The sequence below is a fragment of the Propithecus coquereli genome, unplaced genomic scaffold, assembly GCF_000956105.1.
Source record: "Propithecus coquereli isolate 6110/MARCELLA unplaced genomic scaffold, Pcoq_1.0 Scaffold214, whole genome shotgun sequence".
Taxonomy (NCBI): Eukaryota; Metazoa; Chordata; class Mammalia; order Primates; family Indriidae; genus Propithecus; species Propithecus coquereli.
In genome coordinates, this window is record NW_012146523.1 from 4,088,241 (window position 1) to 4,104,272 (window position 16,032).

The window sequence follows — 16,032 nt, forward strand, 5'->3', positions numbered from 1 at the left end:
TTAGTTTTTCCAATTAATTTCTTTCTAATTTTAGTAGAGACGGGGGTCTCGCTCTTGCTCAGGCTGGTTTCGAACTCCTGAGCTCAAACAATCTACCCGCCTCAGCCTCCCAGAGAGCTAGGATTACAGGCGTGAGCCACCGCGCCCAGCCTGGATAATTTTTCTTAAAGATCCTCAGGTGAACATAAGTACAAAGATCAAAAAACTCTACGTTTAAAAAAATGTATATAACAGGCCACGCGCAGTGGCTGAGGCCTGTAATATAGCACTTTCGGAGGCCAAGGCAGGAGGATCACTTGATGCCAGGAGTTGGACACCAGCCTGAGCAACATAGCAAAATCCCATCTCTAGAAAAAATAGGAAAAAAATTAGCTAAGTGTGGTGGTGCAGGCCTGTAGTCCCAGCTGCATGGGAGGCTGAGACAGGAGGATAGCTTGAGGCCAGGAGTTTGAGGTTGCAGTGAACTGTGATGATGCCACTGCTCTCTAGACAGGCAGCAGCAGGAGACCCTGCCTCCAAAAAAAAAAAAAAAAAAAGTATACAACCAAGCACAAGCAGTTATTTCCCTATACCTAAGGCCCTTCATTTGTAAAAGCACTCCAGTCTCTTCTCACAGCCTTCCTTTCCTTTACACCTCAATCGACAAAAAGAAGTTGAAAGCAAGAGGAGGGGCAGGACATCAGTAACTTGCAAACTGAAAATTTCCCAAGGATTCATGCACTCAATATATAATTAGGCATTTAGTTTGTTATTTTACTGACAGGCATGTATTAACAACTTTGGTATTTATGTGATACCTTTATATCATGAAAAATTAGGTACTTTGTATATATTAGACTACATAGACAATCATAGACAATATTCTCACGAATAGCTTGCTATTTCAGTCCATGGCATAAAGTTATATAAGAAATCATCCTCTATTTTACTGACTAGGTAATACATTTATATGGCTCAAGAATGAAAACTGTAAAGTGTACACTGAAGTTTTGCTCCTACTCCTGTCCATTTTTACTGTTTCCTGTTTATCTTCCCAGTGTATACGTACAAATACTAGTAAACACAAACACGTATTCTTATTTCTCCATTACACAAAGGGTACCATACAGTATACTCTAACCCACACTTTGCTACATTTAAATCAATTTATCCTAGAGATTTCTCCATATCAGAACATCCTTTTTTTTATAGCTCTGGTATCCCACTATGTGGCTATATGATAATTTATTCAACAAATGCTCTATTAGGTTGCTTCCAAGGCATCTTTTTTTTTTTCAAAGCATCTTCTTAAGTGATACATTTTTCAAATCTCTCCTGTTACAGTAACAAAGTGAGTTCTAATTTATAGAGGAAAAACTGTATCTTCAAAGGGCTTATATATCAACATCACAGGATTTGCTTAGACCCATAACAACATATTAGTGACATACTGTTCATATTTTGTAAGAACCATAAGCAACTGCCATCTCACACAGCTGTATTCTCTTCCTATCTGATGTATTTATTATAGCATTTCTCAGATCATTTGTATATTGTTATGCATTGTGACTCTCCAAAATATATGTGTGACATTTCCCAAACTTATCTGGCTACAGAATGGTTCTCTGGCAGAATCGCCTATAGATCTAGTATTCCGCAAAACGAACTGTAAAGGAATGTTAAAGAGGGTGGATGTAATAATTATTGTCAGCTATTTAAACTAAACACAAAATTATGAACTTTTAAGGAAAACACCAAACCAAGCTGGGCTAATTTTCAGAACACATTTCTTAGCCGTTTTTTGAATTATAAACCCTTTGAGATCTGAATGTAAAGCTATTTGACCCTCTCCTGGAAAGAATGCATACAAGCATAAAATTTTTCATAGTTTCTGAAGATTCATGGACTCCTGAGGCCCATCCACTGATCACATGCTCATCACTATTTTAAAAACAATTTTAACTAGACAGTGCCATATTATCTATGGCACCATTAACACTCCAAATGCTAGGACATAACCCAGGACACTTCCCATGCAATGCTAATGAAAAAAATCAGAGAATTCATCAAGAGGAACACCTTGGTGCAAAGCAAACAAAGCATATTTAAAGGGATCATGTTTAACAACTTGTAATATCAAGCAAAGTAAATTCTATTAAATAACTGTGGGAACTGTGGGAACAGACTACAAGGGGTTGTAGTCTGATTTTTACATAAGTGTCTCTTACTACAAATAAATAAATGAGATTCTTATAGGAACAAGAAGGTTGGCCTTTAATTCACATTATACAATATGAAATCTTAACATCAAGCACTATTTAGAATGTAATACATTTCACATTTGACAGCAGCAGCTACTAGAAATATAATTTTGCTGCAAATTTGAATGTGGCAATGTGACTGCCCAGGAGAAAAGAAAAACAATATTCTGGGGATTTTAAATGTAGATCAAAAAAAAAAAAAAAAACCCACCCAGGCAAAATTATAGTTTAGTAGGGGAAATGATTAGGAGAGAAAGGAATTAAATTAGAAAGGCAATCCATCCAGGGCTATCACATCTGGCTCTGGGGGTAGTACCTTAGGAAAGGGTGTACAGCGGAGGACTGAAGCTCAGCAGGCTCCTCTCATCAAGCTTTGTGGTAAAGTTTGCATCTGCCTAAACAAGGAGTTGGCTGTAATTCACAGAATAGCAGCCCTGTGACATCCTCTTCCCTCACTTCCCTAACACAACTTCCTCCCTGAGCCACCCAGGGCAAATCTTAAAAGTGTTAAAATTTTGAAAAAGATATTTTCTAGGTCAAGATAATATCTCAGTAACCAAAGTCTAATAGGATACAATATTCTAATTTAAATTATTCCTTACCAAAAATTTGTTTCTTAGAAGACTTTTTTTTAACAGAAACATCTCTAGTACTACCATGGAACTCAATGGGTGGAGAGGCTCCTATACATAAATTTGTTTTATTCCTATTTTTGTTTAACACATAAATTCCTAAAGTAAGAGGATTTCTGTGAGTTTTCAGTATTTTTCCAGAGTAAAGAATAGTATTGAACTAAAAACATTCTGTATATCAAAGAACATGCACCAAGAACAAAATCACAAAGTATTAATTATATGTGTTATGGCAAATTATGAGAGAAAAAGATTAAGTATTGCCTTTACCCTTTTTCCATGCTCTTTTGAGAAACAATTCCACATTCCTTTATATAATGAAATAGAATACAGGTATCTTCCAAGTGTGAATCTTTTTTCAAAGGTATAACCAATTCTAAAGTTCTGAATCAGAGATAATGAACAACTCAACAGCTTCTCCAAACTGGGCAACCTCACAGAAAAGCTGCAATACAGTCCTGGAACCCAGAGAGGGAGATGATTTCTATGTGAGATGTGAACAGAATGAGAAGCAAATGACACTAGTACACACAACATTCTCTGTAAAAGGAAAAAAAAAGGGCATTTAAAACATAACAGTATCTTTTCATTACGACAGGTAGATTGTGCTTTACCCTTTGATATTATTTTAAAAAACTGTTTAAGGCCAGGCGCGGTGGCTCATGCCTGTAATCCTAGCACTCTGGGAGGTCGAGGTGGGCGGATTGTTTGAGCTCAGGTGTTCGAGACCAGCCTGAGCAAGAACAAGACCCCGTCTCTACTAAAAATAGAAAGAAATTAGCCAAACAACTAAAAATATATATATATAAAAATTAGCCGGGCATGGTGGCACATGCTTGTAGTAGTCCCAGCTACTCGGGAGGCTGAGGCAGGAGGATCGCTCGAGCCCAGGAGTTGGAGGTTGCTGTGAGCTAGGCTAAGGCCACGGGACTCATTCTGGCCCAGGCAAGAGAGTGAGACTCTGTCTCAAAAAAAAAAAAAAAAAAAAAAAAAACTGCTTAAGTAAACCTATTAAAATCCAAACTATGGCTTAATAAAAATTAAAACTTAAAAATATTCTTCTTGGAAGAAATCTGAAAATCTGCTTAAAACAGCCAAAACTAGATCTGTCTATACTATCAGCTCCAGATAAAATGCAAATATATATCATAACCACATTTTCTTCCTAAACCAAGTACTGAAAAAAAGTATTAGGCCATTCTCTTCTCACAGTGGTCATTTGAAAATGTCTAGCCCATGAAAGAAAAGAGTCATTAATTTGGGAAAACTAACCTACTCTAATAGGCTAGCCCTCTGCCCTCAGGAAGACTATTAACTGCAGCACTGCCAAACACTATCATAACACTATGCCAACCATAGACCCCTTGGTAGTTTATCATTATCATTAGTACAAATAATCCTGAATTTACCCAAATTGTAAAAATACAAAAAAATATGCAAAATTGTCTGCTAAACAAAAACAGAGGCAAGGCTTGGTGTGGTTGCTCATGCCCATAATTCTAGCACCCTGGGAGGCTGAGGTAGGAGGATCACTTGAGGTCAGAAGTTCAAGACCAGTCTGAGCAAGAGATCCAGTCTGTACTAAAAATAGAAAATTAGCCGGGCATGGTGGCACATGCCTATAGTCCCAGATACTCACAAGGCTGAGGCAGGAGGATCGCTTGAGCCCAGGAGTTTGAGGTTGCTGTGAGCTAGGCAGATGCCTGGGCACTCTAGCACCAGCAACAGAGTGAGACTCCGTCCCCCAAAAAAAGAGTAGAACATCTGGCTTCTGACTGGGAACCTTTGTACAATCAGTAACTAAAGAGAGGATTAAATATGGGTGATGTTGAGAAAGGCAAGAAGATTTTTGTTCAGAAGTGTGCCCAGTGCCACACTGAGGAAAAGGGAGACAAGCACAAGACTGGGCCAAAACTCCATGGTCTCTCTGGGCAGAAGACAGGTCAGGTCACTGGATTCTCTTACACAGAGGCCAATAAAAACAAAGGCATCACCTGGGGAGAGGATACACTGATGCAGTATTTGGGGAATCTTAAGAAGTATATCTCTGGAACAAAAATGATTTTCGCCAGCATTAAGAAGGAAGAAAGGGCAGACTTAAAGGTTATCTCAAAAAAAGCTACTAATTAGTAATAATTGGCCACTGCCTTAATTACAAAAAGAAATATCTCATGACTTTTTTTTATGTGTACCATAATTTAATTGGTCTCACACACTAGAACTCAGATCATGAAAGAGTGACAGAATATTTTTGTTGGATAGTCCTGATTTAACTAAGGCTGGCTTGTAGTTAATTCAGTTTTTTGAGTTTTGATGGTAATTCCAATTCAGTAAATGTTATCACTGTTTTCCCCTTCTAAAGATATAATTGGATTTAATTAGTAATGTTCAACTTTTCATAAAGATAGTAAATTGCCATCTCAAAACCTATTGAAGATTGGTTTTATATTTAGATTTATATAACTGATTATGTGAATATATTTAAATATTAGGGAAATCCCTTCACTCTCTTGGAACCAAGCAAGACTCACTGGTGTTTTAATTTGTGTTTATTAGCCTGTTAAACGCAAGGGCTGGAGATAAGGTAGCAATGTTTACTTAATATTTTTGGTCTTCACTATGCCAATCTAATTTCCCTGTGTCTACTAAAATGTTGTCTTTTATTTATTGAAAGGCATTTTAATATGTGTTTACACATAGTATCAAATAAAGAATATTTAACACTTCTTACATTTGATAGACAATCCATAAGGTTAAATGTTTTTAAAAGTCAATGTGACAAGAAGGAGCAAATTAAACTTTTGAACTCTTTACTACCTAAGTCAGACTAAGTTATAATTTAGGATTGTCTTTAAACAGCTCTTCAGAAAGACATAAAACTGTAGAACTTCTGTGTATGTGTGATTGGTAATGGTGCTTTTACCAACTCATTAGAAGCATTAAAGTAGGAGACAGGCACAAATTTAAAAATTATGTGTGATCATAACTTAAGATAATTAAAAATAAAATCACAGATCATGAAAAAACACAGAGACAAATTTCATTGTAAGCTAGAACAGCTTTATTACTGATACATGCTTATTGCAAAACTGAAAACACTGTATGCATAAAAAGTGAGAACTACAGAAGAAACCATAACCAGCAAGAAGAAACTATAATATATATCAAAAGCTACAGGGATCTATGACTACCATGTAACATTAACCTTATGAAACACCCATATGCACCTTCATACAAATGGCCGATTTTGTCAGTTGCAGATGCTATCCACTTTAAGATCATATTTGTGGTAAGATACAGTAAAAGGAAGAAAAACAACCCATTACAGGATGTTGACAATTATAACTACCAATGTTTTAGAATAGATTGGTTAGCATACCACATACCACTAAAATAATATACCAGGTTTCTCCACCATCAGGTTACTTTGGCTTTTGATTTTAACCTACACTCAAGAGTCTAGAATACTCTAAGTTTCATACCCTAATCTCTCTTAGAAAACCTGTGTACTTCCCAGTCTGAATGACCAGACAAAACAATTCTTCAATACAATTCTATTGTCCTACTGTTTCATTTGGACAGATGACAGATTTGCTATCTCTCTGTTTACTATAACTCCATGGATTATTACCTAAAGTCACCAAGAATAAGGCAAAGGCTGGGCATGGTGGCTCACACCTGAAACCCTAGCACTTTGGGAGGCCAAGGCAGGAAGACTGCTTGAGGTCAGGAGTTTGAGACCAGCCTCAGCAAGAGCAAGACTCCATCTCTACAAAAAATAGAAAAATTAGCAAGGTGTGGTGACGTGCGAACATGGCCACAGGTACTTAGGAGGCTGAGGCAGGAGGATAACTGAGTTTGAGGTTGCAATGAGCTATGATGACACCACTGCACTCTAGCCCAGATGACAGAACAAGACTCTGTCTCAAAAAAAAAGAATAAGGCAAAAAGGTAACTGAAATCCTGATAATATACCTGGGGTGGCATATCTCTGGAGCTATCGATACCTAATCACAGTTCCCCAAAGAGAATGATTACTTACAGACACACAAAAAAAACTTCACTTGCCAATCATCACTAAATTCATATTGAGTTGTTAGTATCTTTCATTTATTCTAATGACTTTTTTAAAAATATTTTTAACAGACTCATGAAATGTTTTAACTGGAATTAGCAGGAATGTAAATGCTATCACTGTGTTCACTCCACATGCCAAAATAAACTCAGTGAAGGCAGGACTCTGTCTACCTTATTTGCCTATATCCCCAGTGCCTGGCACCTAGGAGATATTTAACAAATATCCATAAATGAATGAAATCATATAACAAAATTCATGAAACAGTCCCAAAATTCCACTGTACTGCTTTAAGATCACTTGCTAACACTTGGGAACTTTCTAAACAGTGCTATTTGTAACAGGATTTAACCTATACCAAAAATAAGACCAAAAAATAATTTCCAAGTGAAGTCTACAATGAGTTTTTATACCAAAGCAAAACACAACTTGCATTTTGTAAGATAATGACTTTCCTCTCTCTATGCCAATACTATGGATCAGTGAAAATGACAGAATTTTAGAAGAAACTTCAGAGCCTAAATTATGAAGCAGATGGGCTCCAGTTTCTGAGTAATATAAACTGTCACAAATCTATTCAAACTTTTTGCATAATTACAGACCTAAGATGGTATTTTATGAATATTAATTTTATTCTACTTTTTTGGCTATGCTAAGCAGTCTGCTGTTAGAAAAAAGTTATGATTGACAAATATCATAATTTGTCATTTTTATGGCTTTCATTTATCAGAGAAAAATGGGTGAGCAAAGATTTAACTTTGTCAATGCCAACAGTTCCTCTTTCCAGTTTTCAAATCATAATGTTCTCTACTTCAACATACAGTGTTCCGGTTCTCTCATTCTATTTTTAGACTGTATGCTACCTTATGGTATTTGAATTCTATTATTGATTTGTAAATGTTTACTGTAGCCAAGACTTATCTTTCCAAGATCCTCCCCTACCATGCCATTAACAGCAGTGTTAAATAATTCCTTTGTCATCCATCTTCCCCACTTGCATATAACTTCTATTAGGATAGAGTTGGTTCTGTCTTGTTGGATACTACGGAATAGGTTTTAAATCAGTGTTATTACAGTAAATGAATGATTTGGAGGGCAATGGCCTTATCATTTGTTTCTTCTGCTAGCTAAGTAGGCAATATTTGAGAACTCATCACAGGTTCTATTCGGCTTTGTGAAAACTCAGATGCTCTTTACTGCTCAATTGAAAATTTGCAAATAATAAATTTAAGAACAGACAACAGTGTACTGGATACACACTATTAGAGAAGGTGTTATAAAACACTGTTCATTCACTGGCCACACAAAGAATTAAAGAAGGTTCCTTACAATGGGTTTCCAGTATTCCATTACCATCACTGTGAATGATCTTCCCAATGACCACTGCTGAATGACTTCACTGTCTGGACACTTAATTTCTTCTATGTTTAGAGGACATATTAATGAATACACTGAAGTAATGAATGACTACTCTCCATGGCCTTAACAATAATCTTAAAACTTAAAAGGGGAAGGGGCAGGTGTTTTAAAGAAAACTCTTGAATAAAAACACATGAAAAACAATTTTCCCTGTTAGTTGTGAAAGACCGGAAAATCTTCCCTGCAACCTTCCCTCCTTTGCTGGTCACAGAGTAAAAACTGGAAGTAGGAAAATTTGTAACACCTCCATCTCCTTTGAGTCACGAACTAGGAAGGGAGAAGAGAATTACAACTGTGGGGACACATGTGCTCTACATGAAAGCAGGAAGTCTGTTTCTTGAGCATGGCCACTCATCCATCACCACAAATGGGAACATTGGCCTTTACAACGTCCATCCCCACTCCCCTCCAACTCTGAAGCCAAAGCCAGGAAACGCGATTTTGTTAGGATCTGATGAAGAGAAGGAGTAGCAGAAGGCTCGGGACACCCTTCACTTTCCACTCGGCCTGCGGATCCTCCTCAGGTTCAAGCCAGAAGAGAAAGCAGACCTGGCAGGCAACAGCGAAAAGCTGCCCTGGCCGCAAAGGCAGGCGGCTAGTCCACGCGGCCGGAGAACTCACCGAACAAAGCACACCGCGGACCGGGTGGGGAGACTCGGAAAGAGGGGGAAAGATTCACACCAGCTCTTCACCACTGCCTGGGCTAGAGACAGGTGGAGCCGCTGTCCTCCTTAGAAGGAGAAGAAAGATGTGTTTTCGAGGGGCTAATCTGAACTCCTGCGCCAAGTGGAACCGGGACCCCGGCTGGGGAGAACGCTGGGAAATAGGGCAGGCCAGCGCTGCGGAGAGAAAGGAAGGGATGATGGTTGGGGTCCAAGGCGGCCCCTGCCGGAATGCCGGGGTCTCGCCCGAGCCAAGCCGAGGATGCCCGTGGAGCGCAGCCGGCCGCCCCGACTCGGGCCTCCCGGCGCCGCCGCCCGCCCCCTCGCACCCGCGCCCCAGGCAGCCACACAAAGGGGATGGCGAGGCGCGCTGGCGGCCGGGAGGTGGAGGGAAGCGGGGCCTGGGACGAGGTGGCAGAGACGCGACGTCCGCCGTGCCCCTGCCTTTGTCTGCCTCGCTCCGCGCCCTCCCCCCGCCAAGGAGCCCCACCGCCGCGGCGCCCTCACCCTGCTCGTTACCCGCGTGAGTAGCGGTCTCATCTGCTCGCCGGCCCCATCCGCCTCCATGGCCGGCCGGCTAGCCTGTGGCTACCGCTACGGTGCTTCCCCGCGCGGTCTGCCCGCTGCTGCCGCTACCGCCGAGACCCCGGTTCGCGAGAGGGAACGAACGTGAGACTGTGCGCGAGGTGCGCGCTCGTGGGGAGAGCCGGGCGCCGGGCGCGGGAGACGCGGGGCGCGCGTGTGCGCGCTGCGGCCGCTGCCTGGCTCTAGCGGGGGAGCGAGGCCGCGGCGTGGAACATGGAGCGAGAACTGAGCGAGCTGGAGGACCGAGCGGGGAGAAGGCAGCCGCGTAGGAGGAGGGGCTCGGGGGCGGGGCCGCAAGCCGTGACGCGCGCACCGCCGGGGTCCCGCCCCGACACGCCCCTCGCACCGCCCCCTCGGGTCACGCCCCCTGCCAGTTTGGCACCACCGGCCACCTCCGGGCCCGCGGCCCCGCCGGGAGGCCATCCGGAGATGGGGCGGGAGGGAGACGGGACGGACACTTGTCCCAGCCAATCGCCGACTCGAAGGGTTTCGCACCCTCCCACCTCCTCAGGAGGCCCCGCCCCTCTTTGTAAAGGCTTAATTGACCCCGGATGAGAGAAATTCGTTTTTCGCGTCAGAAACTCCCTTGACGTTCGGAAGTGGGGTGGGGCGTCACCACCTCCCTTGGCCCCTAGGGACGCCACCCCTTTCCTCCAGCCTCTAAAGAGAACTGAGGCCACCTCATGAGAACTTCCAAAGGAACTAACAGGTCTTCACGACTCCTGCAAGTTTCTTTTCTCTCAGCCCAGTAGCCATGAATCCAAACTCAGGGACTGTGAAAGAGGGAGTACACCTGGCCCAGGTATCCTCGTGCGCTTGCCCGCTGACCGGGCACCTCAGCAGCTCCCACACTTCTGAGTCCGCCCTATAGGGCGCCTCTCAAATAGCTGTATCTGTAACTGGGGATGATGTTTATACCGGCCACTCAAGGTCACTGAAGGATTAAGTGGATTTCTAGCCATAAATGTGCCTGGCACGTGCGACACTTATTGTCATTTTTGTTAACAGGGCTCTCTTGAGTGTTTAAGAAAGATAACAAAAGGTTTAGCTAAGAAGAGCTAAATCCAATCCGTGCCATGGAAGGAAATACATCTATATTTCAGGGGTCTGAAGCTCACATTCTATCCATTTCCAGCAGGGTATTAGTAAAGTTCTTTGTTAAGTATTCTGTATGTCTTGTTCCTTGTTTGGGCCCTCATCCCCTTTTGTCCTAAATTTGCTAGAGTCACCTCTAGGCTATTCTTGCACTTGTACAAAAGCAGATGTATCTCTATTAATAACAGCTTACCATATAAAGAGCCCTACAATTAGACACTGACATTCTGCAAACATTCTCTAATCCTCTCAATACTACAAAATGTGTGTGTCCTCATTTTACAGATGAGGAAGCTGAGGGTCACAGAGATAACTTTAGGTTCTAGTGAGTGGAACTGCTCTTTCTGTCCCACCATCCTAATGCCTCACTAAAGTTAAACAATGATAAGAAAAGAGACAGAAAAGATGAAACAAGAATGAAAAGAAGGAATATGGAGAAACAGGGGAACTGGGATAGAAAACCTCCTAGTTTAAGGCATCAATCACTCGTGCCCATACCATCATTCTCTAATTTGATATTATATTGAAGAATTTGTTCTGGGCTCTTTTACAATGCAGTCCCCTCCCATGAAACTGTAATAAATATATACAGAACAACCTTTATTCCCCTTTCCTTGCTTTATTTTCCTACATAGCACTTACCTCCTTATAACAGTCTATATATTTTGTTCATTGTCTATCTACACACACAAAGAGTAATGTGTGTTCCATGTAAGCTTCATGCAGCAGTGATTTTTTTTTTTTTTTGGTCTGTTTTGTTTGCTGTTATCTCCCTGTGCCTACGAGAGTGCTCAGTACATGTGTTAATTGAATGAATGAATGAATGAATGAATGAGTGGGGCAAAACATCTGTTATTCTTAAGACCTAAGAGCATCTTGGGTGACAGCTGAGGATGTAGCCAAAGTAGTAACAAGACCAAAGTAGGAGCCAAGACCCTTGGTACCAGAGTTGAATGTGCTAACCAGTCAACTTCAAGAAGGGCTTAAAAATACATGCTTTGCAGACTTTGCTAAACAATGGATTTTTCTTTGTCCATCTTGTGAAAAGAAAAAAAAAATGAACTACTGGTTTATTTAATCCACAAGTATTTTTTGAGTGACTTCTGTGTTACCATGCACTTTTTCCACTCCTGACTTCATCCTAACTGATAGAAGAATAATGTAGTGAAGGTCTGAATTATAAAATTTATCACCCTCAGTTGCAGCCAAAGTTCATTCCGAGGTGATGGTGTAATGAATAAGGAAGATAATGTGTTAAAAGTGCTTTCATGCAAATGGACATGGCTATCAAGTGTTCCAAGGTGCTGAAAGGCAAATTGTTTTCTTAAGTATTTTAAATATTCATCTGAAATGTGGCACAGGGAAACATTGGTTAAACAAAGGTGAATATGAAGCTAAATTCATCACTAACAATGAAATGGTAGCACCTAAAATTAATGAGGTTTAGTTTTATCCTAAATTCAGGACAATGCCTGGGTTTCTGGAACAGTTGGTAATCCTAGCAGGGACTTGGATACACCCTGGCAAGATCTCCATCCTGAGGAGTGAACAGTTTTCCCGAGAATAGTTCTCTATGAGCCAGGGCATATTTTGTAAATTTAGTAATATTTTGTCATTTTGAGAAGCCTGAAACCATTCTTAACCTTTGGCAAAGGATTCTTGGACAATTATGTATATCTTTATTGCTTTTTCTTGGTCACTGCTGAAATTTAAATGTTTCTAATTATCTGATCCTATAAGGAAAACTAAAATCCTTGGAATGGTGTTTTTGAGAGCCCCAGGGCAGCCTCAATGAGGGAAAGACAAAAGGAAAATGAGTTAAACAATCATTGTTTTTTATTTCTGTGTGCTACACATACAGATAGATTTTCAAAAAATAAAGGAAATCAAAACAAAAACAGACCTAGTCCCCAGTCTCGTGGATTTCAGAATACAAGACACTGATACATAAACAAATATCAACAATGCAGTATGAGCAGCTCTGATACAGTCCTGGGAACATCAATGAAAGGGAATGGGATGAATTCTGCTGGAGGTGGGAGAGGATTGGACTGTCCACTGTTGGAGGAGGATATATTTGAAGGAATTCAGAAAAGCTACAGAGAAATGCAGTAGATTTAAACTGACACATGAATGATGATGGTATATGTGATATGATATGAAATACGCTTGGTCTTTGTACCAAGTTCCCATCATAGACCTCCTAAAACCTTTAGAATTTCCTGAGTGATAGCAATGTCTTTTTTTATTCAAAATGAGCCCCTTTCAAAACTCCTGAGTTTATGCTAATATGGTTACTTACAGTGGGACCCCTAGAAAACCCAGTTACCAAAAGATCCAAATGGATTACAGGGAGCTCCACCTACTGACCTATGGGAAGGAAGCAGTAGGCTGGGATTAAGCTCCATAAAAACTCTTGGACAATAAGATTTGATGAGCTGCTGGGTTGCTAAACATGTAGAGGTGGCTGGAGAGGGCATGAAATCTCCACACAGCCCCAAACCTTACCCTTTTCATCTCTTCATCTGACTGTACATCTGAATCTTTTGTAATATCCTTTCTAATAAAATGGTAAATATGTTTCCCTGAGTTACGTGAGCCGCCCTGACAAATTATCCAACCTAAGGAAGGGGTTGTGAGAACCTCGGTTTGTAGCCTGTCAGTAAGACGTGTCATCTGACAACCACTACTTGTAATTGGTGTCTGAAATGGGAACAGTCTTGTGGGACTGAGCCCTCAACCTGTAGGATCTGACACAATCTCTAGGTAACGTCAGAATCGAATTAAATTACAGGATACTCAATTGGTGTCCACCAGAGATTGCTTGGTGTGGGGGGGGGAAACCCACACTTCTGGTCACAGAAGTGTTCTGTGTTGAGTGTGAAAGTAGAGAGAAAAAACTGTTTTTTCCTTTTACAGTATAACTTCATCAAATAAACGGGAAGGGGAGAAGGAGAAGGGCATTACAGGCAGAGATAACAGCAAGATCAACAGCATGGATCTGAAGAGGAAGGGAGATAGACCAAGGGTGAAGCCTGGCCTTGCTGGAGGCAGACTACTCAGGGCTGATTCTGTGCTAGTTGTATTTTTAGGCAAGTCACCTCACCCTGCCAGCCTCCTTTGTGAAACTGTTTTGGGAATAATAGTGTTCCCCTCCTCATGGGATTGCAATAAACATTAAATGAGAGCATCAAGCCCACCTCCATATAAGAAACACTCAATAAATGTTTATTGTTATAATCTGATTGGGAAACAAAGAGGTGATAGAAGGGTGGGCTCAGGTTCATATAAGGGAAAAGGCCTTATATACCAGACTCCTGAGCTTTCATTCCCATTAAACTGAAAACTCCTCAAGCACAGGGACCATATATCTACCTTGTCACTGGGTACATCCCAGAGTGCTTGGCACAGAATGGGCATGAAAAAATATTGAATGAATGAGTTAATGTTAAGGTAATTGGATTTTTTTTTAGACAAAATTGCAGGCTCACCATCAGAGTTTATTAAGGAGAGAAATGACTTGAAATGTGGTTAGTTGTTTTTTTTTTTTTGAGACAGAGTCTGTCTTTGTTGTCCAGGCTAGAGTGCCATGGTGTCAGCCTAGCTCACAGCAACCTCAAACTCCTGGGCTCAAGCATCCTCCTGCCTTGGCCTCCCAAGTAGCTGGGATTAAAGATGCATGCCACCATGCCCAGCTAATTTTTTCTATTTTTAGTAGAGATGGGGGTCTAGCTCTTGCTCAGGCTGGTCTTGAACTCCTGACCTCAGGCAATCCTCCGGCCTTGGTCTCCCAGAGTGCTAGGATTACAGGCGTGAGCCACCCCGCCTTCTGGTTACTCTTAACTGAGATATGCTAAAGTTTAAAAGATTTAACACACACACAAAGAAAGTAATCTCATTAATAATCTTCTATTGATTATATATTGAAATGATAATACTTTGCATATATTGGGTTAAACATTAAAATTAATTTCATCTATTTCTTTTGACATATTTAATGTAACTACTAGAAAATGTAGAATTAGTTATGTGGCTTGAATTATATTTCTATTATAGCACTGGGTAACAAAGCATGGATGAAGGCAATAGCAAAGGGAATGGAAAATGTAAGTCAGATATAAGAAATAATTTGGAAGTAAAATTGAAAAAATGTAGTGATTTATTAGATATAGAAGCTGCAGAAGGAAGAACCAAAGATGACCTCATGTTCATGGACATGTTGAATTTGAAGTCTTCAGGAGCATCTACCTGGAGATGGATAAACAGGTCTAGAACTGAAAACGGAGCTCTGGACTAAGGTATATAGTCCAAAAAATTTATTTGTCTCCACTGAAGCAACAAAATCCAGGCTGGTATATTCCCAGATACTTTGAGAAGCTATTATTACTCAAAGAGTCATCCAGAGAGAGAGAGAGAAGAATGCAGACCACTAAGATCAAGCTACATATGACATAGAGTCTTTGTGTACATATACAATTCGCCATGTCACACCGTCATCACCACCATTCCTCAGGGCACCTCTTCCTTGATAGGGACACTTTCCCTTCCAGACTTAAAAGCATTTTTATCTGTTTTCAATTCTAAAAAACTGTGGGTAGAGTGTATGTTCAAGTATGTTCACTAGAACATTTGTGATAGGAAAAAAACTGTCAATCCTCAATATGTTCATCAATAAGAGGGCTTGGTTAAATCTGTTTCAGTACTCCAAATGATGAAATGCAATTCACCATTAAAAAGAATGAATTAGATACATGTGCTGACAAGGAAAGCATTTCAAAATATATTATTAATTTATTAAGTTACACAAAAAAGAGCAAGGTGAGTCACAGTGGATGTACTATGATTCTTTTTTTGTAAATTTAAGAAAAGATTAGGTCAGGTGTGGTGGCTCATGCCTGTAATCCTGGCACTTTGGGAGCCTGAGGCAGAAGGATTGCTTGAGGCCTGGAGTTCAAGACCAACCTGAGCAAGAAACGGTCAATAGAAAAATTAGCCGGGAATGGCGGTGCATGCCTTTAGTCCCAGCTATTCGGGAGGCTGAGGCAGGAGGATCGCTTGAACCCAGGAGGAGAGTGAGATTCCAGTGAGCTATAATGACACCACTGCCCTCTAGCCCGGGGCGACAGAAGGCCAGGTGAGACCGTGTCTCATAAAAAAAAAAAAAGATTAGATGTCTATATATCTATTCACTCTGGAAGTAAGTTAAGAAACTTCCGGCCGGGCGCGGTGGCTCACGCCTGTAATCCTAGCACTCTGGGAGGCAGAGGCGGGAGGATTGTTTGAGCTCAGGAGTTCGAGACCAGCCTGAGCAAGAGCGAGACCCC

General features: G+C 40.9%; 2 protein-coding genes across 8 annotated transcripts in view; one reads left to right on the top strand and one right to left on the bottom strand.

Moving 5' to 3' along the window:
* SLC4A7 (solute carrier family 4, sodium bicarbonate cotransporter, member 7) overlaps nucleotides 1-9,871 on the bottom strand; it is a 114,552-nt gene extending 104,681 nt beyond the window's left edge. For 4 of the 7 annotated variants that reach the window (XM_012644522.1, XM_012644528.1, XM_012644521.1 and 1 more), the window contains exon 1: nucleotides 9,536-9,799. In XM_012644522.1, the coding sequence (XP_012499976.1) occupies nucleotides 9,536-9,595 (60 nt within the window). In that variant the 5' untranslated portion in view covers nucleotides 9,596-9,799. Of the gene's footprint in view, nucleotides 1-9,535 lie in introns of all 7 variants that reach the window. The other 3 variants (XM_012644525.1, XM_012644532.1, XM_012644530.1) reach the window with 2 other exon arrangements.
* On the top strand, nucleotides 4,691-5,002 carry LOC105810555 (cytochrome c-like). Its single transcript, XM_012644568.1, has one exon. The coding sequence runs from the start codon at nucleotides 4,691-4,693 to the stop codon at nucleotides 5,000-5,002; it is 312 nt and encodes a 103-aa protein (XP_012500022.1).
* Nucleotides 9,872-16,032: the final 6,161 nt, after the last annotated feature.

Bases quoted from the DNA above. Each gene is read 5' to 3' on its own strand.
- LOC105810555 (XM_012644568.1), top strand. From the start codon at position 4,691: ATGGGTGATGTTGAGAAAGGCAAGAAGATTTTTGTTCAGAAGTGTGCC.